This window comes from Rhinoderma darwinii, chromosome 3 (genome assembly GCF_050947455.1).
Source record: "Rhinoderma darwinii isolate aRhiDar2 chromosome 3, aRhiDar2.hap1, whole genome shotgun sequence".
NCBI lineage: Eukaryota > Metazoa > Chordata > Amphibia > Anura > Rhinodermatidae > Rhinoderma > Rhinoderma darwinii.
In genome coordinates this window covers 256,664,782-256,691,079 of record NC_134689.1, presented here as the reverse complement: position 1 = coordinate 256,691,079, position 26,298 = coordinate 256,664,782, and the positions used below count along the sequence as shown (strand labels likewise).

The 26,298-nt window shown below is 41.9% G+C and overlaps 1 protein-coding gene across 1 annotated transcript; it reads right to left on the bottom strand.

Annotated features, from left to right (window-relative positions):
• Positions 1 to 1,618: 1,618 nt before the first annotated feature.
• ULK3 (unc-51 like kinase 3) lies at positions 1,619 to 25,036 on the bottom strand. Its single transcript, XM_075857798.1, has 16 exons — positions 24,783 to 25,036; positions 21,243 to 21,383; positions 18,250 to 18,370; positions 15,594 to 15,698; positions 13,937 to 14,080; positions 12,233 to 12,315; positions 9,905 to 10,060; positions 9,640 to 9,745; positions 9,285 to 9,325; positions 8,993 to 9,095; positions 5,549 to 5,613; positions 5,386 to 5,461; positions 2,681 to 2,721; positions 2,197 to 2,238; positions 1,922 to 1,988; positions 1,619 to 1,727 (listed from the first exon to the last, which is right to left on the bottom strand). The coding sequence occupies exons 1-16, from the start codon at positions 24,876 to 24,878 to the stop codon at positions 1,711 to 1,713; spliced, it is 1,404 nt and encodes a 467-aa protein (XP_075713913.1). The 5' UTR covers positions 24,879 to 25,036; the 3' UTR covers positions 1,619 to 1,710.
• Positions 25,037 to 26,298: the final 1,262 nt, after the last annotated feature.

Here is a 26,298-nt window from a genome sequence, read left to right as displayed (position 1 = left end):
AGCAGTGTAGTAGGCCGTGTCTCTGCATAGTAGAATGCTAGGGTCTACGGATTAGTCCTGTGTATTGCATTCATGGGCTAGCTAAATATGACTAAACATGGCGTCAGTCATGTGACCTCACACACATTATGTGATCCCAGGCATTGTTAGCAACAGTGTTACATGACATCAAAAGGGTTACATGGGCTAAATAAAAAGGACTAATGGTGGAATGATTGTTATTGAGATGTGCGTGTGTGTATTTCCTTTTATAACATTGCTGCCTGTTGCTCCTGTTCTGCTCCTCAATAAACTACTATTCATCTGTTAGATTCCTGGACAGTTACCTGAAAGCCAGTGGTCACATGATGTGTGGGGTGGGGGTTCCATTAAGTCAGACTATCGATGCATTACTATGGACTAATCTTTGGGCTGTACCGTATTTTTTTTTACAGATGACTCCACTGCTATATAAAAAAAAAAGGTATGTGAGCAAGTTATTATATTTATGTATATTAGAAAATTTACTTCCTATTCTCTAAATAAATAAATGAATAAATAAATCCAGACAACCCCATTAATTCGATAGTAGCAAGTTGTCTAAAGAAATCCCTAGACCACACATACCAACATGTTTCAATGTTGGTATGATGGTTCTTACTGTGAAATACCTGATTTGCCTACGCCACACTTTTGCCTTGTCAGATCCTCCGGGGAAGTGATTTTTTTATTGGGCAAACATGGGACAACTACAGGGATAATTGCGGTTTTCTTTTTGCTACCCTCCTATGGATCCCACTTTTGCTTCTTTATTATTATTGAGTCATTAACACCAACCGTAGCTGTAGAGTGTTTCTCGGATGAGGCGCTACTGTGCGCCCGGAGTAAATTTGGCAAGCCAGCCACTCCTCGGCCCAGAGATATGGCTTTATCACCCATTCCAGAACAGAATATTCCCGTAACCTATTGTGCACTGTATTTTGTCCTTCTTTACACATGCTGGTATCAATGAGGCCTTAAAGTCACTTCTTCAAACGGGTGGTACACGTGTTGTAGATCTTAAAAAATGACTGCATCATACTCTCTATGTCTAACATAATAGTTTGTTTATAGATTGGAAAAAGTTCAGTGTGATCAATATAAAACATCTGGAGCAAATTCTTTTTCACAGTACTGTATGCCAAATAATGCTATATATACGTAGAAGGGAATAAAGAACATAACAATCAGGCCCTGGTATATACATCGCTGGAAAATCGTGTTAGATGTCTGCACTGTTCCAAATACTAAATCCTATCCTTGCAAAACTCAAATGACCTATTTGGCGTAGTAACTGGAGAGGGCTGAGAGAGTGCCCTAGCCCGGATGCCTCGCTCTACAGTGGTTTTGTTTAGAACTGTGAGTCTTTGTACCAGTGGTTTCTACTAGCAACTGCATTTCTAACTACTTGATATTAAAAGAACTCTTTGAAAAGTTTATTGTTGTGATTATTCTGTTTTCTTGTGGAGATTTATGATATAAGTCATTTACAGTAACTCAAGCTAAGAGGGTATTGTGCAAGGTTTCTTTCATCCAACTTGTAAATGTGTGATACTAGCCAAGTGTCGGCTGTAGAGAAACATGAAAAATAATGCACCAGAGATTGGAAAATAATTTAATTCACACATAATATCACTAAAACACACAACCATAGGTAAAGAATACCATCCAAGTTAGTGTCCCACATTGCGGCTATTGCAGAGAACATGCTGAAAAAGAGAGAGGAAGGCATTTCAGACATAATGCAGAGATCGAGAGGGGTATTTTCCCATCAGCAGTGTTCAGGAGCTCATTGCCCCCTACTGCAGCATTAGTTAACATAGCATTCCCCTTATTTTCTGGTATGTTTCCTTTATTTTAAAAGAAAAAAAAAAGTGGAAAAGTAGCAATTTTATAGACTTACAACTTCGCACAGACTCCGATAGCATCTCCTGTCCGAGAGATTCTGACCTCCAATCAGAAGTTTTGATCTGCAGAAAACCCATAGAAGAGATCACCTGACTTTTAGATTCTGAATAGCAACAGCCATCCTTTCACATGTAGCTGATGTGTTGTTTTAGGCCCGGATCACACACAGTTTTGTGGAAGTTTTTCACTGATGCATCTCTTTTCTTTACTGTCCACTTCTGAGCCACAAAAACTGTGTGTGTGATCCTGGCCTTATTGTACTTTACATACCTGCTCCTTTAGAAACTCTGCTCGCTTCATCAGTGTCTGAATCTGCAGGATAAGCACATGTCGATTCAGAGAGGAAGAAGAGCCAAATGATTATGGATCATGGTTCTACTTGTGTTCTTTTCTGTCTAATAGTCAGTATAATGGATGGGTATATAGTTAATACCATGCAGAATGATGTTCTCGTATGGCAGGCTGCCACCTTGTGTGTGCAGTGCATCTCTAATCTACTTTTGCAGACTTGCAGTGTTGAAACTCACTTTGTGGATAGGCAGTTATGTAGGACGTATATACATATATATTTAATATTTGAATAGTTGTGGTTTAATAAGCGCCAAACTTGATAATATAATACATTGAAAAATTATAAAATGACATTTTAGGTTTCTACGGTATACAGGAAATATGTACCCCAATTTCTTTCCTTCAGTTTGAGTTTCTCCCACTATATGACTATATTCCATCACTGTCTGACTCTTGTACTTACTTCAGCGTGCAGCAGCTCACGTCTTCTTCCGGCTGGTTCAGCTACAACAGAACAAAATAAAAGCAGAAGACCTCAACAAAATGTATTTAGGTGCAATTATCAGGCACACAATGGGAAGAGATATAGGAACTTGTCTGCATGTTATCAACACTCTTATCAGAGAGCATAAGTGCTCTCTGACTGTCATATTTAAAGGGGTGGTGTTTTTTTTTCTTTTCTTACTACAGTGGTGAAAAAATGAGCAGTTACATATCTAAAAAAAAATAAACTGAAAAATTCCATACTTACTAAATGGGTTGGTAGACACCAGATCCCAACAGGATGCAGACAAGTAAAAAAATGCTACAGAGGGAGAGGGCTCAGGTGCATTAAATAGTGATAGCCACTCCCACTAGTCTTGAGGGGAGTGGCTGCTCAGTGTTATCACTGCACACAACCAAAGCTTCAAATAATGTGCCAGTTTGTATCTTGCCAGATCACAGCCTATTAGTCACACCCATACTATTAGATCAGGCAGGCTGCCCTGCACGCCACACCAAACAATGGTACACTAAACTCTCCCAAAATTATAAGACCTGGCTGTTACATATCTAATCCCCTCCTAACGAAGTTTGTAGACTCCGTGACTTGTATGCGTACCGGCATCTTAATCTCCGGTTTAAACAGTTCTGGTGCATATGTGAAGATATGCATGTAGACATAGGCATAAGTGGCTAAACTTTTTTTTTTTTAGCAGATGCGCAGCTTGGTTTAGACTTTTAGCCACAAACATGAGGTTTTACAAAATGTTTTGCACAACGCATTGATGCACAATTGCATGAAGGCGTCCATGAGTGTAAAGTGCTGGGTGACATTTTTACAATATGTAAAGAAGTCCAAGATGGAGCAGCACTGTGTAATGGGATCTAGTCCCAGTCCGGGTGCAGACCCGACTCTAAGGTCCAAACAGGTTTGATTTAATATTTCCTACCTTTGCTCCTGAGAGTCTTGGGCAAAATAATGTTTCATGTTTTTTTAACAATTACTTATTTAAATTGGCAAAAACAAGTGCAGAACTATAAATGTGTATCACAGTTCTCTGGATATTATAAAGGGAGATATACCACAGACTACAGAAATGGTATTCACTTACTAGTCAACCTTTCACTTACATAGCCAGGGGATACCCCCGGCCACCAGCAAACGCTGTGAAGAATTGGCTTTGGTGTGCAGACTCCTGACGAGACGTTGGTGTAACAACCTTTCATTCATTTTAATACCATTTCTACCATTCAAAAGGAACAGAATGAGGTTTTCGTTGTCTTTAGCCCAAGAAATACTGCTGCAGCTATTTTTACAGGCTCTAAGTATCTATGTTTCCTGTCTGCATCCATGGAAACTAAATGTGGAATACATTGATTGCAAAAAGGGATGTATTAGAGGCAGGTTCACAAATACTGGCAGTCAAACTGCTTCTGTATTGCAAAACCTAAGGCAAACGCCGCATGCAAATGAATGCATTTTCTAACATGCAGTGTAAATTAGATTTTTCCCTTTAATAAAACAAAAAAAATTGTAAAAGAAGCGCAACACGCAACACCACAGAGAATTTTTTATTTTAAAATTTTGCATGAAAAATTGCAGTAAGATGCATTAATATGTTGCAAAGCTGCTGCAAACCTGCCGCTCCCCTGTAATGCCCCTATGGAATGAAAATTGCAGTGTGATGTAGGTGTTGTTATAATTCTCTCAAATAGAGCAAATTGACGAATATAATGCACACAATTTGCAACAGTTTTGAGGACCCTTTTATCAGCTGCATTATATGTAAATGCAGAGTTCAACATGATGTAGCAAAGAAAAGTCCTTATGCCATTAGCTTTAATATGGGCCACATATGTCGCAGACTCTAAAGTTGGATAACTGCCAATATATGAGATGATTACTCCCAGGCTATTCTTCATCTCACGGATCCACACTACGCAGTCCTTAAAGCAGAGCCTACGTAATTGATTTGTCATATAAGCAGCTCATCATATGTTCCGTTTTACAGACGCTACTTCAGCGTGTACATAATGGTGTCTGCACGCTTCATCTCTTTGTACAAGTGTAAATCACAGAAAAGTCTGATATGAGGCTGACGCTATGACTTGCATGAACATCAAGTACGCACACAATTTGGATCTTTTTCATTTTATTAGTGGCTTGCTCACAATGTGGGAGCGGTCATGGCGATCAGCTGATCATCATGGGTCCGGCTCCCAAGATCCCTTGTAAACAGGTGACATTAACTCCTTTGCCAAAATCAACTGATAATTTCCCCTTCAAGCTCTGCAGGAAAAATGCAGTGTTACATAGCCGGCCAGAAGAGGAGCTGTTGCTTGTTAGCAGCTCTCCACCCTGGCACATAGAATGGGAGTGCCCTGCTCGAATCCCCCTACGACATCTATATTGAGCAACCTTTTTAAAATATAGATCTAAATCTGGATATTATTTACTCTGTCTATAAACTCATGTCACGAAAAGGGAAATCCCTTCTTAATAAGGCCTGTCCACAACTAGTGGACATATCAGAAATAGCAAGAAAAAAATTGGGCTTCAAATTTCACATTTGTAAAACCAAAAGCAGACATCATATGCATGTATTATAAAAAGTCAGAAAGCAATATTGGCTTTAGCATTGCATAGCTTTTTTTATTCACACAACACAAAATGTTTCCACTCACCAGATAGCATTAATATCAATTCCCCCAGACTCTGCTGGTATAGATCCAGGGCATCTGCAGCCATGCCATCTTCATCCTGCGAGGACATTGACAATAAAAGGAATAGAAGGAAGTTCTCGCAGATTATCTACTTTTACGCTACTTTCTACTTCTGACTTCATACCTTCGCTACCGCAGCTGAGGCCACATTCAAAGCAGCAAACAGACGTGGCTTGTCCTGAGACATCTCTTGATGAATGTGTTAAAAAAAAAAAAGGAGTTAATTAGTTTTCACCAAATATAAAAATATACACATTAAGATGAAACAACTTATAACATTGATACTTTAATAAAACCAATAAGAATTTTTGTACTTTTAGGGGGCGTTCACACAGAGTTTTTTGACTAGTTTTTTTACACCAAAACCTCGTTGGAAAACACGCCAAAAAACAGCCGAAAATGCCTCGCGGGTAAAAGAAGGGACATGCCCTATCTTCGGGCGTTTACGCCTCTAACCTCCCATTGACAGCAATGGGAGGCAGAGAAAGCGTATTTCACAGCATTTTTTGCCCGCGGCGCTCAATGGCCGCAAAAATCGGCGTGCAGGCAGAGCAAAATCTGCCTCTAAATTCCAAACAGAATTTTGAGGCAGATTTTCCGCCTGCAAAAAACTGTGTGAATCCAGCCTTAGGGTACTAATACACGGCCCGACATGGGCATGTAAACGAGCGCCGATCAACGAGCAATGATTGGATATGTATAGGTATGAGCACTCGTTACTCCGATCGCTCGTCCCCATGGATTTCCATAATGTCGGCAGCGCATCTCCCTGATTACACAGGGAGACAGGTTGCCAACAACGATGATTTTTGATTCTGCATATAAACGCAGATCAGCCTATAAACAAGCATTTGCTCATTCTTAGATCCCAAGCACACGACCGTAAATATCGTCAGTAATTGCGGATACCTATTTACGGGAAGGTGTCCAGGCCGTAGAATCGTACCGCAAAAGATAGGACATGTTCTATCTGTTGCTTTTTATGGTCCGTGCTCCCATACTTTGTATGGAAACACACGCCGAAAATGCAGGGAGCTGTCCGTCTCCTGCAATGCCCGCGATCACGTACCGTGATTACGAGCACGGTTGCGTGCATGGGACTTAGGCTGATCGTTGCCCTGATTACACAGGGAAATGATCGAGAATGAGTGTTCATATAAACGCTTGTTTGCCCGACCATTGGCGTATTAAAAGTGCCTCAAAGGGGTTGGCCAGGGAAAAAATATTTTCTAAAAAGTGTCCCCCAGCCTTGGTTTGCCTTTTCTAAAACCCCATACTAACCTTCTAACCAGTTTGGTCACACACACGCAGTAATAATCACACTGGGGGGATGAGGGTTATATACAGGGATGATGGGGGTTATATACAGGGATGATCAGGGTTATACACTGGAATGTTGAGGGTTATACACACGGATGATGGGGTTATAAACAGGGATGATGTAACACACAGGGATGATGGGGGTTATACACAGGGATGATATAACTCCATCATCCCTGTATACAACCTGTATGTAGTCCCCATCATCCCTGTGTGTTACCTCATCATCCCTGTATATAACCCTGATCATCCCTGTGTATTATCTCATCATCCCTGTATGTAACCCCCAGCATCCCAGTGTATTACCCCATTATCCCTGTATATAACCCCATCATCCCTGTATATTACCCCATTATCCCTGTGTATAATCCCCATCATCCCTGTGTATTACCTCATCATCCCTGTATATAACCTTTATCATCCCTGTGTATTACCCCATTATATAACCCCCATCATGCCTGTGTATTACCTCATCATCCCTGTATATAACCCCATCATCCATGTGTATTACCCCATTATCCCTGTGTATAATCACCATCGTCCCTGTGTATAACTCCATTATATAACCCCCATCATCCCTGTATATAACCTTTATCATCCCTGTGTATTACCCCATTATATAACCCCCATCATGCCTATGTATTACCTCATCATCCCTGTATATAACCCCCATTATCCCTGTGTATAACCTCCATTATCCCTGTGTATTACCTCATCATCCCTGTATATTACCCCATTATCCCTGTGTATTAGTCCCAACATCCTATACAGGGTTGAAGGCGTTATACACAGCAATGATGGGGGTTATATACAGTGTTGATGGGGGTAATACACAGAGATGATGGGGGTTATACACAGCGATGATGGGGGTTATACGTAGGGATGATGGGGTAATACACAGGGATGATGGTGGTTATATACAGGGATGACCCCATCATCCTTGTATATAACCCTATTATCCCTTTATATAACCCCCATCATCCCTGTGCATTACCTCATCATCCCTGTATATAACCCCCATCATCCCTGTGTATTACCCCATTATATAACCCCCATCATCCCTGTGTATAACCCCCATTATCCCTGTGTATTACCTCATCATCCCTGTATATAACCCCCATCATCCTGTGTATTACCCCATTATCCCTGTGTATTAGTCAATAAATCTAGTTGATGACGCGCCGTGCTTCAGGTCTGCCGGAAGTGCTGGCTGAGCAAAGACATGGAACGTCAGAGGAAGTGAAAAATGTACTCTGGGTGCAGTCACGTGACCGCACATTAGAAGTAACGCCACAAGATATAAATAGACATTATATTAGGAAGTTAATTCTATATGTCACATTAAGTTAAAATAGAAATAAAATGTATTCCTGGACAACCCCTTTAAGTTCCTTTCTCCAAAGTACAAAAATATTCCAGTAACACCTAAGGGGTATTCCAGCCAAAACAGAGTTTGGCTGTTTCAGTCACTCCCATAGAGTTTGAATGTAGTGGCAGTGAATAGGTGCTAAATGTTTTTGTCTTTAAATTGTGTAAATTTACAGAATCTTGAAGGTGGTTTTCCTTCTAAGGGTATGTTCACACTCTCTGTTTTCAGACGTAATTCGGGTGTTTTACGCCTCTAATTTTCGCCTGAAAAAACGGCTCCATTACGCCTACAAACATCTGCCCATTGCTTTCAATGGGTTTTATGATGTTCTGTTTCCACAAGGTGTTAATTTAAACGTCGCTGTCAAAAGACGGCGCGTAAAAGAAGTGCATGTCACTTCTTGGGACCTTTTTGGAGCAGTTTTTCATTGACTCCATTGAAAAACAGCTCCAATAGCGTCCATAAAATACACCGGGAAAAATGCGAGTTGTTAAAAAATCGTCTGAAAATCAGGAGCCGTTTTCAGGCAAAAACAGCTCCGTATTTTCAGACGTATTTTGCTACTGCGTGTGAACATACCCTTATAGCCAATATGATGACACAATTCCCAACATCCCAGTATATTACCACTGTTTAAACTTTGCATTATCATTGCTGCCCCCTATTGCTGTGTTGTACTGACTTGCTCTTCAACTCCAAAAATACCCAAGTCAGTCTCCTGGCTTATCCTTCACTAGTTCTGTTGTTTTGCTATTTTACATTTACAAATACAGAATAAGAAAAAAATCTAATGAGAAACAAACAAATAACAAACTGAATCTATATAGAATAAAATTACAGTTTGTTCTGAGCTGCCCATCAATAGGTGCCAGATCTCACCTTTCAAGAGTACCCACGATGATATTCCCTGTTGCAGCAGGCACTTGTTATTAGAGGACACCAGGACCTTTAGCTCCTCAGCTCTGGACACATACTGACAAACCTGTAACATGCACAAATGAATACTTAACTAATAAACCGCCAAGATTACAAAACCAAAAAAACTTTCACTTTTAGCTGAAAAATTGTGCAATATTGCATTGTGCGCACTAAACATAGGGTGCATATTATCATTTAATACGACAGACACAGGGTATGCGTTGATATCTGGCCACAGGCAGTGAGAAATAACCTTAGAACGGATTGCTTCTTTTCTACGAACATCTGTTTCATCTGCAAGAAAGAATGCAGTAGTTAAATATATTTTAAAACATAAATGTATGCAACTTAAACATCTGTAACTACTACATAAGCTGGTTTACATGGAAGAAACATTTTTAATAAAAAAAATATTGAATTGATTGCTATGGAATACAGAAACTTCTAACTATGGGGTACTCTATATCAATGTTGCCCATCTTATGTACAGGCAAATCATGAGAATGTAAAAACAAACAAAACATGTATCCGAAAGAGTATCAGAAGCCCTAACCAAGTTTTGTGAATTGAGAATGTGTGTAAGAGAATAAAACATAAAAAAAACTTACAGTTCAGGGCAGGAATGAAGTATTCTAGAGCTCGGCAGTACAAAGTGAGGGCAGCTGAATGCTCTCCAGTGCCATCTTTCTCTACTGCTGCCAGTACAAAGGCAGTCTGTATATAAAATACAAAAGATCGACAGCTAAAGGTGAAGACAAAGCAAAACATATAGTGGTACTAAATAAATAATCATGGTAATAATTGCCATCCAAAGATAAACAAAATTTAGAAAAAAAAAAAGGGGTAAGGGCATAGCAAAGACAAGCTACTTACAGCTTTCTGCAAAGACTCCACACATGGCATGTGCTCCAAGTCCACAAATTGGTGGTTGAAGAAATCTGGGAAAGAAATCCGTTGAGCTGGATCTCGCACCAACAGCCGCTGAATTAGATCACGACATTCTGGGGAAACCCGTGGTCTTGTTGGGAGCTAAACATTGAGAAGCAAAAGTGAGGCTCAGAAAGTTGTCACTTGCAGAGGTGTGTATTGGATTACACAAGCTTAGATTACTGTAAAGCTGGTCATACGCACTAGATTGTTCAAAGAAAGTCTCGCCGATTTCCATGGGATATACGAAAATCGAATGTGCATGGGCACAGCCGAATGTCGGCTTCGTTCACATCTGCATCAGGGCTCCGTTCAGACGTTCCGTCTGAGCTTTCCGTCAGAACGGAACCCTGACTGAAACAAACGGAAACCATAGGTTTCCGTTTGCATCACCATTGATTTCAATGGTGACGGATTCGATGCAAATGGTTTCCGTTGGTATCCGTCATTTTGACAGAATGAATAGCGCAGTACACTACGGTATTGCTTCCGTCAAAATGACGGAAACCTTGCACAACGGAGACAAACGGAAACCATTTGCACCGGACCTATAGTTTCCGTTTGTTTCAGTCAGGCTTCCGTTATGGCCGAAAGCACAGTCGGAATGCCTGAATGGAACCCTGACGCTAGGGCTGGGTGATTAATCTAATTAATTCGATTAATTCGCCCTCAAGGACTCACACGATTCTGTTTTTTAACAGAATCGTAGAATTCTTTAGTGGCGCCATCGCGCCAAGCTGCATGAGGAAGCTCCGCCCCGCCGCCTCCTCACTGCCTGCTCTGCCCAGTTCTGTCTCTGCTTCCCCGCATAACTGCTGTACTGGATACAGTACGGAACAGCAGTCCCGCAGGGAAGCAGAGACTCCTAGTACACAGCCACACCACCCTATAGATACCGCCCCGTTGTAGATAGCACCCCCCTGCAGATCGTACCACCCCCCTGGTACCTTGTAGATCGCACCCCCCTCCCTTGTACCTTGTAGATCGCATCACCCCCTTGTACATCGCACCACTCCCACTAGGAGCTGAATCCCCGGCCAAAGCGTTGGCAACCTCTGGCCGGGTCTCCTAGTGGCAGCTATAGCGGCAAGATCTACAAGGAAGGGGGGTGCTATCTACAAGGGAAGGGGGTGGTGCTGCAATTTACAAGGGGTGGGGGTGCGCTCAACAAGGAAGGGGGGGTGCTGCGATCTACATGTAGGGGTGCTATCTACAACGGATGGGGGTGGTGCTGCAATTTACAAGGTGGGGTACGATCTACGTGGGGGTGTAGCAGTCTACATGGGAACTATATTGGGGGGTGCCACTATGTGGGCACTGTCACTATATGTTAGCACTGTGGCACTATCTACCCTGACAAATTAAATCCATCCTTTTTTTTTGTAAACGCCAGTGAAAGACGGACTGGAAATGGATGAGAATTTGACACTGATGCAAAATGGACATGAAATACTGACCATTGATCAATCTTTAATGGACATTTTTTTTTCACTGTTGTTTGATTGTAGCCTAAATGACTATGATGCCAGGAGTCCCGTTCACATGTACCATGATCGACCCACAAAATCCGGCAGACACACGGACTGTATTTCACGGTCCAATCACGGTCGTGTGAATCCGGCAATGTCGGAGACTGGCTGAGGTGGTGACGGGCAGAGAGGAATGTTAGTGCACGCAGTGCTTCATTGATTATAGATTCTGTTAACCTGTTCCCTACCGGGGAACACAGAAGTTATAATCAATTAGACAGACATTTTTCCAATTGTATTTATGACAAAATAAAGTATTTGCAGAAGTTAAAAGTTGTGAAGTTACGTACAATTATTATAGCAATATATGTTAAAAAGTTATTTATATACAGAAAATGTATTCAATTATCTCTTGGTATTACTGTTAAATAAACAGAAAAAAAGTAAGAAATTCGAGATTCAAATCGAAAATCGCACAAACTGTTGAAAAAAAAAAAATCTAGATTTTATTATTTGGGCAAAATCGCCCAGCCCTACCTGAAGCAGATGTGAACGAAGCCTTATTTGGATATTAACTTGTCCAGTTGTTTGTTCCCAAGGAGATAAACCCAATTTTTGAAGACACATTTCTGAATCTTACATATCTGCTATCTGTCTGTACCTAGGTATGACACTGCTTCTAATGTGCAGACATACATACAATATGAACACACTACTACACGGGCAGATATATCCCGCGTTTACCACTTTTAAACGAGCGCCGATCGACAATACGGCTTGTCCATCGCCTCTTCACATGTCTTACCTCTATGGTTTGGTTGCTTCTTATCTTTTCTTCAAGTTCCGAGAATGACCTAGATGCAAATGGTGCTCTCCCAAATAAAGCCTCTGAGATGAAAGAGAGGTGACTAATGACATACACAGAGCACACAAAAACAGGACAAGTGATATATCTAGATATGTATCTAGAACAAACATTTTATTCCACAGTTGCTATTCAATTTTCTGCATATTCTCCTAAAGAGAACCATTATTTTTAGCTAAATAAACCCAGATTTTGCATTATTTTAGGAACATGTGTTGAAAAAGAATGTATGGCAATGTCTAGCTTTAATTTATGTGGTGTCTAGACAAAGTTACAATGTAAGTCGTTTCTACTCATGTGAGGTATCATCCAAAAAGGAATGTGGTTAAAACTGGACTAAGATGGGCGCAAGGTATAAATGTACACAAATAAATATCAATGGTTGTACGAAACCCACGCCACTCTGCTTTCTCTATACCATCGACAATGCACTTTGATGCTCACAAATAATTGGGAAAGGGATGTGGGACCCCTTACAGAGGAGAAATAGCCAGAAACTTTGGCAATTAATCCCACCTTATCACTGTGTGAGGCTTGTAGATTTTCCCAGTTGTTTCTTAGTCACAGGGTGTATATAACTCCCCAATTCCTACAAAAAAATAGGGCTTAGAAATTATTCCAATTGCTCTAGATGTGGGCCTGAGGGAGCACATTCAATGCATATGATATGGGAACGTACAGTGGTGGGACCTTTTTGGTAGAGATGTGCTACCACTGATACATAGAGGGAAATGTATTAAGATTGGGGTTTCATCCGCCAGTCTTAAAACAGAGCTGGAGTAAGATGCGCCTAATTTACATTGTTCGTACGCCAGAAAGAGAAATCCGTGAGCTGGAATAAATTAATGCTATATGCCTCTTTTCTATTCCGGAAAAATGGTGTAGAACGATTGACAAATTCCCCCAAGTCTATGGAGTTTATATTACTGCAGAGCCAAAAATCGGAATATTGGATCATTTGGGAGACGACATATCTTGAAGTGACATATCGTTGGGCATTCTTCTAAATGCTCTATCAGGCCAGGAAACTGATCACTAAATACTAGATTCAATCATCCACTCCTACTAAACCTGAGTTACTTTCCAGAATAAATGCATTGATTAGATTGGAAAAAGGGGTATACAAAAAAATTAAGCACATTTTAAATAATCTGGGGCCCATGGACTACTGGTATTCCATTACAATATCTGCAGAGAAGCCCACTTGATGGTGTTTCGCTCTTAAGAAGTCTAATCTTTAATTAATCTGGATAACAATAGTGTTTTGAAAGTAATACATATGATCTTATACATGTGCAGGCAGGGTGATTTATTTAATGTATTTACCTTTCTCGGTCTATACATAATAGATACAAATCTTGGTGTATACATCCACAATTGTAATCTCTATTTGTATGCATTTTGTAATTCTGGAATCTGTATTGTCCCTGGAGAATGAGGGTTTGGTAGGGTCTTTCTGAATAGAGTTTGCCATTTGCACACTTTGTATTGTTAAAAAACGAATAAAAAAATTGATCTGATTGAATGCCAGATACCGAGACTATCCATATACAGCAATATGTATATGGGACTTCAGCATATCCTGAAAGTTGTGTGAAAATCAGATGAACAGTAGAACAGTATTATTAGCCTAAGACTTCTTACCATACAGAATAACCCCAACAGACCAGAGATCTACTCGAGCATCATAGTGTTTACTGCATATCATCTCAGGAGCCATATACAGAGGAGACCCTCGTAGTGACTGAGACTCATCCTGGGACATCATGTGCTGGGCAAAACCGAAGTCTAGTGGAAAGATTAATCAATCACTTTTACTAAGAAAAGATTAGTTAGCATTGGCTAAACAATGACAATTCCTCATACAATATCAAAATACTTCTAGCTATTTTTTTTTAATGCTTACACAGTCGAGTCACATTATTATGACCATCAGCTGATATCCAGAGTAACTACCGTGTGCAGCACGGACAGCAGCTAGACAAGCTGAGAGTGACTCAATAAGATGCTGGTAGGTTGTCTCCGGTATCTGGAGCCGTGCTGACTGCTGTACACCCCACATTTGCTGGAGGGTGCGTGGGGGAGGATCCATAGAGCAAACAAGACAATCGTGGTCTTCCCACAGATGCTCAAGTCTGGCGAATTAGAGGGCCAGGGAAGTACTTGGAAGTCTTGGTCGTGCTCTTCCAACCACTGTCTGACGTTTCTAGCCATGTGACATGTCACATTGTCTTGCTGGAAGATTCCATCTGGCCCAGGGAAGACAAACAGCATGTATGGGTGGACGAGATCTGAAACTATTGATTCATACCCAAATCGGTTCAGAATGTCTTCCACATGAATGAGGGGGCCCAGACAATGCCATGGAAAAATTCCCCAGACCTTAACGCTGCCGCCACCAGCTTGTGTTCTTCCAGCAATGGTTGCAGGGTGTTTGTTCTCTCGTGTTTCTGGCCTGACACAACAACATCCATCCGTTCGATGAAACAGAAAACGTAACGCATCGGAGAAGACAACCCTTTGCCAATCATCGGTGGTCGAATTCCGATACTGGCGTGCAAAATTAAGCCTTTTTTCCGATGTACCTTTGTTAGCATAGGAACAGTGACCATCTGTCTGCTTCGGAGCCCCATACGCAGTAGGGTTCACTGAACTGTTGTTTTACATACACACGTCTGGTTGCCCCCTGGTTGATTTTCACGGTGTATTGTTCGGCCTTCGCGCACCTTCGTAGCCGATGTTCACCTTTCACATCAACGGCACATGGTGCTCCGCATTTTCCACATCGATTATTCCCAATGGTGCCATTTGTCCACTCACGATACACTTTCAACTCAGCAGCACACGAACAGTTCACAAATTGCGCTGTTTGAGAAATTCTGCCACCCTTGGCCCTAAAGCCAATAATCATCCCTTTTTGCAACGCTGATAAATCGCCCCTTATACCCATGGCAACGAGTGATATGTGTTCAGACAGCTATCGCACACCTTATATACCCACCAAGCCAGCCCACGACACATCACTTCCTTCATGGGCTATGCGCTGCCGAAGTCAAAGGTAGGAGGTGGCCATAATAATGTGACTCGACTGTGTAAATTTTATCAAACTACTGGTATGTTAACTGAAAACTAAGACTGCTAAAACTTTCAATCGACATACAAAAAAATTAGGTCCTTGACCTGAGATCTGTAGAACAGAGACTCTGGACATGTTGTGTACAGTGAAGTCTATGTATGCAGTGTGTCCAGGGTCATTGCTTTAAGGACTTTTCAGTACTTTCTTGAGAATGACTACACTCACCAGCAAGCTTAAGGTGGGGCCTATCAAGGCTAGTAAGTAGAATATTTTGAGGCTTCAGATCCAAGTGTGAAATATTTCTCTCATACAGAAACTTCAATGCACTTGCTGGAGAAAAAAAAGCGGAAACAAAACATAAGTTATTTTATAGGATATGTAATCTTTACTTCTGCCTGCCTATAGTTGGTATATTATCAGAAATTAGTCTTCGTCCTGGATGTTATATAATTATTTTTCATTAGCTTCGTGTAATGATGGGGTAGGGAGACAGACAGGTGAGCCCTAATCTACCCGCCACTCAGTCCCTGCCTACTTGCAACGACCCGCCCTAGGCGACGGGGTACAACTGGGCGACGGTCCCTACACTCAATAGGTGCATGATAGACAAACAGACAAGGGTACAAAGAAGCCGGGGAAATGGGGAAGTTGCCCACGGGAACACCGTGAGCAACAAGCGAGGTGAACGAGCCGAGTCAAACCAGGAGATGAGCGAGGTACAAAACGCAGAGCAGAAGAGTGGTCAGTAAGCAAAGGTCAATAACAAGCAGAGGGTCAGTAGTTCAAGACGCTGCAGCAGGGCCAGGAAACCAGCAGAGAAGAATCACAAGCAAGGAGGAACAGGAAAGGCAGGTATAAATAGACAGTGGGCGGGAACTAGCTCCGTCTGGCCAGGCTGTGATAGGCTCTCCCACTCCTAAGCCTGCCATCCTGAGTGGTGGAAGATGGAGTCAGTCTCACAGACATAGAAGCAGGTGCAGAGTGATTATCTATGGGCGTTGCACAGAAGCTGTGTCTGGCAGATCCTTTACACTTCGAGCTCACGATCCAAAGCCTTAGGCTGGATTCATACGTGCATGTTCGGTCCGTAAAGGACGGAACGTATTTCGGCCGCAAGTCCCGGACTGAACACATTGCAGGGAGCCGGGCTCCTAGCATCATAGTTATGTACGATGCTAGGAGTTCCTGCCTCTGTGTGGAACTACTGTCCCGTACTGAAAACATGATTACAGTACGGGACAGTTGTCCTGCAGCGAGGCAGGGACTCCTAGCGTCATACATAACTATGATGCTAGGAGCCCGGCTCCCTGCAGTGGCAGTGTGTTCGGTCCGGGGCTTGCAGCCGAAATACGTTCCGTCCTTTACGGACCGAACATGCTTGTGTGAATCCAGCCTTACTCAAACAGACCCACCCATTACCTGCCCTTTCACCTGGATCCTGACATCTACATTGGCTCTTAGGCCTATTCGTACAACTATAAAAAGGCTGTTCCCCCATATTCTTGTGTTTTCTACCTCAACGCAGCAACATGACGGTCACATTATGGGTTCAACTACTTGCTTAGACATTAATACATCTGTGAGTTGTTACCCAGTCTAAGCGTCCTTTTACACCGGCCAATTTGGGCCCTTTAAAATGAGCACCGATCAACGAGACAGCTCGTTGATCGGCGCTCGTTTGCACCTTCCACAAGGAGCTATTATCAGTAATGTATGGGGATGAGCGCTCACTACTGCGATCGCTTACATTAATAATTAAAAGAAAGACGTTTTATTTCAATTTTTTTTATAGCGTACACATCGTAAATGACGGAAAAAATTGTTGTGCAGGTTATTACGGCCGCGCTAATACCGAATGTGTGTATTTAATGTACTGAGACTTATTTTAATGCTTGTTGTAAAAAATGTGTATGTGTATTTTTTTTATTTAACATTAATTATGTTTTTACTTTTTTATTTTTAAACTTTGCTATATCTATATGCCAGTACATTAGCCGGTGTACTTATAGTAAACAGGTATTTGTTAGGACATACCTAAGTATGCCCTAACAACAGGAAATATGGTAAGACAGCCCTGGGTCCTTCAATGGACCCTGGGCTGTCTGCCCATATATGGTATGGCCCAAAAATCGCGTCACAGGGATTCGCTGTGATGCGATCCAAAGGGCAGCCCCCCTTCTCATTTTCCCTTTGAATGCTGCGGTCAGCTTTGATAGCAGGATTCAGGGGAATAGCGGCGAAGATGAGAGGTTTCTCTGATCTCCGCCGTTATAGAGGGGCTGGGGCTGTGTAATACAGCCATTGCCCCGCTCCTGACAACAAGTGCACGCGGTCTGCATGAGGTGATGCGGCCGGCGCTGCACTAATGAGCGAGCAGTGTTTTGCATCACCTCATGCTGACCGCGCGCACTTGTCAGGACTCAGGAGCGGGCCAATAGCTGTATCACACAGCTGCAGCCCCGCTCTCATACATTCATGTCTTACAGTGCTAAGCTGTGCGGCCACACAGCTTAGTATCGAAATACATGAAATAACGGTATCAAACTGTTTGAGGGTGCACGGTATCGAAACAGTATCGAAGTTTCGATGCATCGTGCATCCCTACTCTATACACATCAAACTCTATCAAGCTGTGGTTCAGTCTCTCTTTATCCCTATAAGCCTCTTGTAATCTGTAAATGTCACGGCTTATCTCCTACTTATATCCTGCATATAAAGCAGTTCTCTAATATAAGATCTTGTGTGCCTCAAACGACTTCTAGAACTAGAACAGTAGATGTGAGCAAAACCACTTTTACTGCTTACTCTACTATTTGCTTATATTGTTTAGAGGAGAAAGAGATGTATCTAAACAGCAGCTGCAATAATAAGAATGACCTACCTAGTTGCTGAAGGAAAATTTGAGTAGCCTTCTCTGGAAGAATACGACGCGTTCGGATAAATCGAGAAAGGTCTCCCCCAGGACAGTACTCTGTGATCAGAAATATGTAATCTCGGTCCCACTGGGACACATCAATCCATCCAGCATATGCAACAAAATAAAACAGGATAGATCTGAATAATCCTCTAGAATAGATACAAGTAAATACAAATGTACAAGCAATGAGGCGGAAAGAAGAGGAGATTTTTAATACTTTTCCGGGTGTTTATAGAAAAAAAAAAAAAGCTATGTGCACCATTATAAACTTAGATGTGATGGATAATAGCTCGATCCTGCATGTCAGAGACACTCAGGACCTGCTGTCACTGAACCCGTCAGTACTGTTGATCTGGCGGATTCAGGTCTTAGCGCATGGTACATTTGCTCGGTATACAGAATACAAAGCAGCTGTATCCCAAATAGCTTTTATTTAAAAAAAAAAAAAAAAAAAAGTTTACATAGCCTTTGAGGGGTTGTCATCCCCTTTTCATATGCCAGGCATCATAGTGGGGCGTTTAACCGGTTGGGCTATCTCTCTATTAACCAGAACAAAAAGCCTTTACTAAGAGCTGCCGTTGTTTTTAAAGGAACAGTGTCACCAAAAAAAAATTTTTTACATCAGTTTGATTTTAGTGTTTTATTAAAAACTTTTAGATTTATTTGTGTGTTTGTGTTTTACTTTTTTTTATTTTTTAACTTTTTCTTCCCTATTAACGATTAACGACACATACAGACATGGAATACGGCACATACAGTCCCATAGTGAATGCGAACGGGGCCCGTTCCATCCACTATGGTGTACGCCGTCTGTGTGGGAACTGCGCATGCGCCGCTCCCACACAGTCCAAGTTGAACTGTGTGCCGTCCGGCGCCATTTTCCTGTGGACCGGAAGTCGCGGCCGGACAGTAAGATTACTACTTCCGGTCGCGGCTTCCGGACTTGTGCACTTGGAGCGGCGGTAGCAGACCGAGCGGACGGACCGGCGGCGGCAGGAGCAGGTAAGTGATTTCTATGTATGTACGTGTTTTACTGTGTGTTTACTACTGTATGTTAACCTACTACACTGTGTGTTAGCTCAAAAAATGGCGACACACAGTGTTGGAGGTTTGACCGTTCAATCCCCTCGTCGCTCCCGGCACTAGCCAGGATAAAGGAGGGGGGGATTCTAAGAGCTCACTAGAGCGAGTGAGTTTTCTCAAATTTTGCAGCATAAAGCAATGTGGTTGCTTTACCACATGCAATGCTGCAATTTTGGGAATAGCTCCATCTAGTGACCAGCACTGGGAAATATTATAAATTAGAATCTAATTTATAATATTTCCTGACTCGTGAAAAAAATAAAAAAAATTAGCACAATGTTTAATCACCTACACACTAATTGTTTAACTAAAAAAAAAAATACATTTTTTTCTAGCAACACATTCCCTTTAAGACTCAGGGTATGTTTACACGCTTAGCAAAAAACGTCTGAAAATACGGAGCTGTTTTCAAGGGAAAATAGCTCCTGATTTTCAGACTTTTTTTAGCCACTTGCGTTTTTCGCAGCGTTTTTTACGGACGTTTTTGGAGCGGTTTTCAATACAGTCTATAAAAAACGGCTCCAAAAACGTCCCAAGAAGTGACCAGCACTTCTTTTTCGCTGCTGTTTTTTTAAGCGGCCGTTTTTCAGTGCGAAAAAATGGCCCGTCAAAACAGAACACCGTTTTTCCCATTGCAATCAATGGGCAGATGTTTGGTGGCGTTCTGCTTCCGATTTTTCGGGCATTTCGGCCGTTTGAACATACCCTCAATGTGACCATGGATTACTTGGACCCCCATATCTCTGAAAGGCCATTATGAAATACCACATTATTCCTGTAGTGTGTGGTCGCCCATAGCATCCGGCGGCTATAAGATGATTGCTGGCTGGTCTCTTTCTAAAAAAAAATGGGTTGTCTAGTTTGGACCAGGCCAATTTTCATTTTTGGGTTTTTGTTTTTTCTCCCCACCTTCCAAAAGCTATTTTTTTTATTTATCCGTCAACAAATATATTGTGGAATCAGTTGTAGTTTTTAACGGCACCATTTAATGCACTGAAATAATTATTTGTGGGATTGAATGGAAAAAAAACAAAACACAAATTTTACAGTGTTCGCCATGTGGTAAAAATGACATGTCAACTTTATTCTGCGAGTCAATACGATTGCAGTGATACCGGATTTATGTAGTTTTTTGTTTTATATTTTACTACTTAAAGGGGGTTATCTGGGGAACATAAATTGCATTGCAATAATATATTTATGTGAAAAGAAGTCACTTAATAATGTACTTTCATTTAAAATTCTGTACTAAATGGTGCAGTTCAAACCTCATGAATTGTTCCCGGAAGTGCTGGAGCTTTTCTAATAATGATGACGCGCCGACAAGGGCCCACGTGACTCAGGGCCTGTGCTGTCCGTGTCGGCGTGTTATCAAGAACATGACCGCAAGGGGCAGTTACATTGCCTATTGCTTGAGACCCCAGAGCATCAGTCAGTGCTTTGCTCGGGACCCCAGCACTGCTCCCGACGTCCATATTTGGTTTTAATAGCTCAGAATTTTACCAACAAAGCAATATCAATTATGTTTCTTTTATGTGAAAAATGGGGGAAAAATTTTTTACTTTTACATTTTTCGTTTTTATTTTTGAATTCAACTTTTTTTTACCTCCAATCCTTTCAGCTGTATAAATCAGCTGGCACCGGCCACTTAAGGGGGGGGGGGTGTCAACACCTTGGCCTGCATTATATTGTTGTGACACACATACGCTGTACATGTACGGTGGATGACATTAAGGGGTTAAAGAAGCAATTTTGTATGCCACAAGTTGTCCTAATTTAAGTCAATGTACCGTAAAAGCCTGAAGAAAAAAAAAAAATCAGGGAAAGCAACATTCTCAATAATTACTAGTCCAGAAAACATTGCAGGGGCTGACCTGGAAGTCCTTCAGCTCAAGGATATGCGGATGACGGACAGTTTTCAGGATCTCAATTTCTGTCAATAGGTTCTCCACAGAAGCTTTATTGAGGCTCTTTTTACTGACACATTTAATGGCCACTACTTCACGTGTGTCATGCTAAGAGAAGGAAAGCAAAAAGGAGGTATATGTTAGGAGCAGCAACCATACTAGTCACTTAGGAGCTCCTCAGTTATATATAGGTGTGTGTATGCATGTGTGATATATATATATATATATATATATATATATACACATACATACATACACACACACACACACACACACACACACACACACACACACACACACACACACACACACGTCCTTCTCAATGAATTAGAATATCATCAAAAAGTTAATTTATTTCAGTAATTCAATTCAAATAGTGAAGCTCATATATTATATAGATTCATTACACACAGAGTGATCTATTTCTAGCATTTTTTTCTTTTAATGTTGATTATTATGGTAACAGTTAATGAAAACCCAAAATTTTGTCTCAGAAAATCAGAATATTCTATAAGCCCAATTTAAAAAATGATTTTTAATACTGAAATGTTGGCCTACTGAAAAGTATGTCCGGTATATGCCCTCAATACTTAGTCGGGCTACTTTTGTATGAATTACTGCATCAATGCGGCGTGGCATGGAGGCGATCAGCCTGTGGCACTGCTGAGGTGTTATCAATGCCGCGTGGCATGGAGGCGATCAGCCTGTGGCACAGCTGAGGTGTTATCAATGCGGCGTGGCATGGAGGCGATCAGCCTGTGGCACTGCTGAGGTGTTATCAATGCGGCGTGGCATGGAGGCGATCAGCCTGTGGCACTGCTGAGGTGTTATCAATGCGGCGTGGCATGGAGGCGATCAGCCTGTGGCACAGCTGAGGTGTTATCAATGCGGCGTGGCATGGAGGCGATCAGCCTGTGGCACTGCTGAGGTGTTATCAATGCGGCGTGGCATGGAGGCGATCAGCCTGTGGCACTGCTGAGGTGTTATCAATGCGGCGTGGCATGGAGGTGATCAGTCTGTGGCACTGCTGAGGTGTTATGGAAGCCCATGTTGCTTTGATAGCGGCCTTCCACTCGTCTGCATTGTTGGGTCTGGTGTCTCATCTTCCTCTTGACAATACCCCATAGATTCTCTATGGGGTTTAGTTCAGGTGAGTTTGCTGGTGCAGTTATATTGTGGTAATTAAACCAGGTATTGGTACTTTTGGCAGTGTGGGCAGGTGCCAAGTCCTGCTAGAAAATGAAATCAGCATCTCCATAAAGCTTGTCAGCAGAGGGAAGCAAGAAGTGCTCGAAAATTTCCTGCTAGACGCTGCGCTGACTCTGTACTTGATATAACACATTGGCCAACACCAGCAGATGACATGGCTCCCCAAACCATCACTGACTGTGGAAACTTCACACTGGAACACAAGCAACTTGGATTGATGCCTCTCCACTCTTCCTCCAGACTCTGGGACCGAGATTTCCAAATGAAATGCAAAATAATAAAGAAAAAAATGCTGGAAATAGATCACTCTGTGTGTAATGAATCTATAGAATATATGACTTTCACCTTTTTGAATTGAATTACTGAAATAAATAAAAACTTTTTGACGGTATTCTAATTCATTGAAGACTAATATAAATATATATATATATATATATATATATATATATACACACACACACACACACCACGCATAGACACATATGTATTTTTTTAGACTAAGTTTATTTATACAAACCCATAAATCCCCTATAAGCAATATTGTGATAGCACCATCAATGTAAAGTAAGAAGATTTCTAAGACTCTATTCACACGGTGCAGTTTTTGCGTTTCATAGCACCCAGAGGAACACAGCTACAGAACTTTACCAGGAGAACTTTTGTTCGATAAACATGACGTTCATGGTGAACGCAACCAGCGACATTTATGAAAATGTGCCCCATTGGGGTTTATAAAAAAAATAGAGTCCCATCAACACTAATTTGGACATGACAAAATGCTGCAGATTGAGGTTTCTGTCCCCCCTTGTGTGGTCTGTATGCCCCGGCTTGCTTTACATTGTATGGCCTTCCTCATGTGTGGATATTGTTGATGTCTGCATGTATATAACTTACCATGAGGTAGCTATCCTTTGCACGAGCACTTTATTACACAGCTATGGTGGATTTGTACAGTATAGGATCCTGGGATGGGACTCATGGGTAATGTCCGCACAATGATATATTGTTTTACTAATAGTTGTAACCGTGTATGTATATGGACATTAATAAAATATATATATATATTATATAATCTTTGTGCTTTAGTTCTTTTTGTTGGTGGTTATAATTTGCATAGGTTCCACTTTACATAGTTAGACCAGCCCTATGTATTTTATTTGGTGTAGTCTCCCAATGTATGAGGGAAGTGCCATCCACTTTACTGCTTCTTAGTGTATGTGCACACACACTAATTACGTCCGTAATTGACGGACGTATTTCTGCCGCAAGTAGTGGACAGAACACAGTGCAGGGAGCCGGGCTCCTAGCATCATAGTTATGTACGATGCTAGGAGTCCCTGCCTCGCTGCAGGACAACTGTAATCATGTTTTCAGTACGGGACAGTTGTCCTGCAGCGAGGCAGGGACTCCTAGCATCGTACATAACTATGATGCCAGGAGCCCGGCTCCCTGCACTGTATTCGGTCCGGTACGTGCGGCCGAAATACGTCCGTCAATTACGGACGTAATTAGTGTGTGTGCACATACCCTTACAGTATATTTCCCAATTCAAAACAACTTTCCCGTATTTAGGCCTCTTGTACCCGGCCGTATTATAGATCTGTGTTGTGTGGATTCATAGACAGTTGTTGTCCTATACTGTTCAAAAAAAATAATCATAGCACGCGCCATCGGATGGCGTATTATGCAGGTGTCTCCCGTACAGCAATTATAATGCCTCAAGTAGACATCTCTACTAAAAAGTGTCACTGGGGACAGACCCAATCCAAAAACGTCAGTACTTCTCGTATAACGAACACATCCGCCATCTTTACTGTTCAGAGGCCAACAAGTCTACTATTACACCCAGTCTCCTGGTGCTTCCCAGGCAGCTCCAAGTCACACAGGATGCCAAAACCAGCTACAGTCCATGACTGGCTACTACAAGGATAATACACAATAGGGGTCAGGCAAGGAGTAAACGCCTCATCACGTCCAGTAGTCACTTCATATTATCTAAGATAAGATCACATGTTGCCCTGCAGCCCTGACATTTACCGAGCAGCGATCATATGCTGACATACATGTAGGGGCCACACATACATGGACTTCCGCTGTCACATAAACGTCCAAAAGCTCCGACAGCGTCATACACGGAGGTTCAGCGTCACCACAAGAAAATACGTCAGGTCCAGAGACACTCGTATCACCCGAGACATGGGGACAATCTGGAGAAACTGGCAGCGGCTGATGTGGGCACCATGCCCAGAGGGCAGGAACTGCTTTATACTACCCAAACCCGTCCCGAGCAGCGGTTACCTTCCTGTAGGCCTTATATACGGTGGCATAGGTGCCGCTCCCCAGTTTATCAGTCAGAATGAAGTCATTTAACCGAGGGGGAGCCCAGCTAGCCATGCTATGCCATGTACCCTCCGCGTGTGAGCAAGGCTTTGTCCGGGCACCGCAGTCTATGTGCCACCCTCACCGCACACTGCTGCCCGGCATACTGGGTACCATCGTGTTGTTGTGGAACTGTCATTCTACATCACTCTTCCTTATTACTATTAAAGGAACAGGAAGCGCTGGGTGCCGCTCAGCAATCCGAGGAAACTGAAGAGTAGCGCCGTCACGTGGTAGAACAGCGGTATGACTGAAATGCTGAGGGATATCTGCATATAGTTTTTATATTCTTAATATTTTTGTGATTATCATCATAATTATTTTAATTATTGTTGTTGTATTTAAAAATCGCATAGTAATAAGTGCACCTAGATATAGTGTGTACTGCCTGTGTTCATGTGTGTATATGTGTTGCCTTTTGGACTACTTTTGACCCAAATTCCTATGTCCCTCTTTTTCGCCTGATAAATAGATTTGCATTAATAAATCTACTACTAAAAAAAACATCTGCATGTGAAATATGATATTCACTGTCTAATATTATGGTGTTTGTGTAAAAGTCCTGTGTAGTTTATATGAAACGTAATTTCACGCCACTGTTTCATAAAACGCTGTGTAAAAAAGAAGTGACGTCAGTTCTTGAGGCGTTTTTGAAGCAGATTTGTAACATTTCCAATGGATAATGCCAAAAAGTATTTTTTTTTTAAAAAACAACATAATTAAAATACGCTTGGCAAATCTGCTTCAAAAACAAAAGCTTCTAGGGTCAATGCACACAATGCGTATTACTTGTGGTTTTGCCACGCATATTTGCACGGAATCTCATGTCCACGCTGTGGTATTTCTCGGGACGTAAATTGACCAGTGGTGCATATTTTCAAAACCGCGGCATGTCAATTTATCCCACGATTCCGATTGCGAATTTTATTTCCTTAGTTCTGGAAAAATACTCAGCAAAACCTGCAGCATGAAAACGCTGCGATTTACACAGCAAAACATAAAAACCGCACCGAAATCCCCTATAAGCAATATTGTGATAGTACCATCGATGTAAAGTAACCAATTTCTTGCGGTTTCCCGTGGTTTTAGTGTGTATTTTCCACAGCAAAATACGCAACGTGTCCATGTAGCCTCAGAGGCAGATTTCTATTGAAGTCAGCCTCGTATTTTTCTGCTTCACACGTAAGCCGTGTGATCATACCCTTACACTTAGGCCTCATTTACACGAGCGTAATATACGCGCGTGCTTTTCACGCGTGTCGTACGCACCTATATTACTCTATGGGGCAGTGCAGACGATGCGTGAATTTTGCGCCGCGCGAGTGCGTTGCGTAAAACTCACGACATGTTCTAAAATTCTGAGTTTTTCGCGCATCACGCACCCATTGAAGTCAATGGGTGCGTGAAAACCACGAAGGTCGCACGGAAGCACTTC

Bases quoted from the DNA above. Each gene is read 5' to 3' on its own strand.
- ULK3 (XM_075857798.1), bottom strand. From the start codon at position 24,878: ATGGCTAGCTGGGCTCCCCCTCGGTTAAATGACTTCATTCTGACTGAT. The intron at 12,316-13,936 runs GTAAGAAGTCTT...CTTTCATCTCAG, and splicing joins TGTTGGGGTTATTCTGTATG to AGGCTTTATTTGGGAGAGCA. The intron at 1,989-2,196 runs GTATGTAAAGTA...GGTTTTCTGCAG, and splicing joins CAGAGTTTCTAAAGGAGCAG to ATCAAAACTTCTGATTGGAG.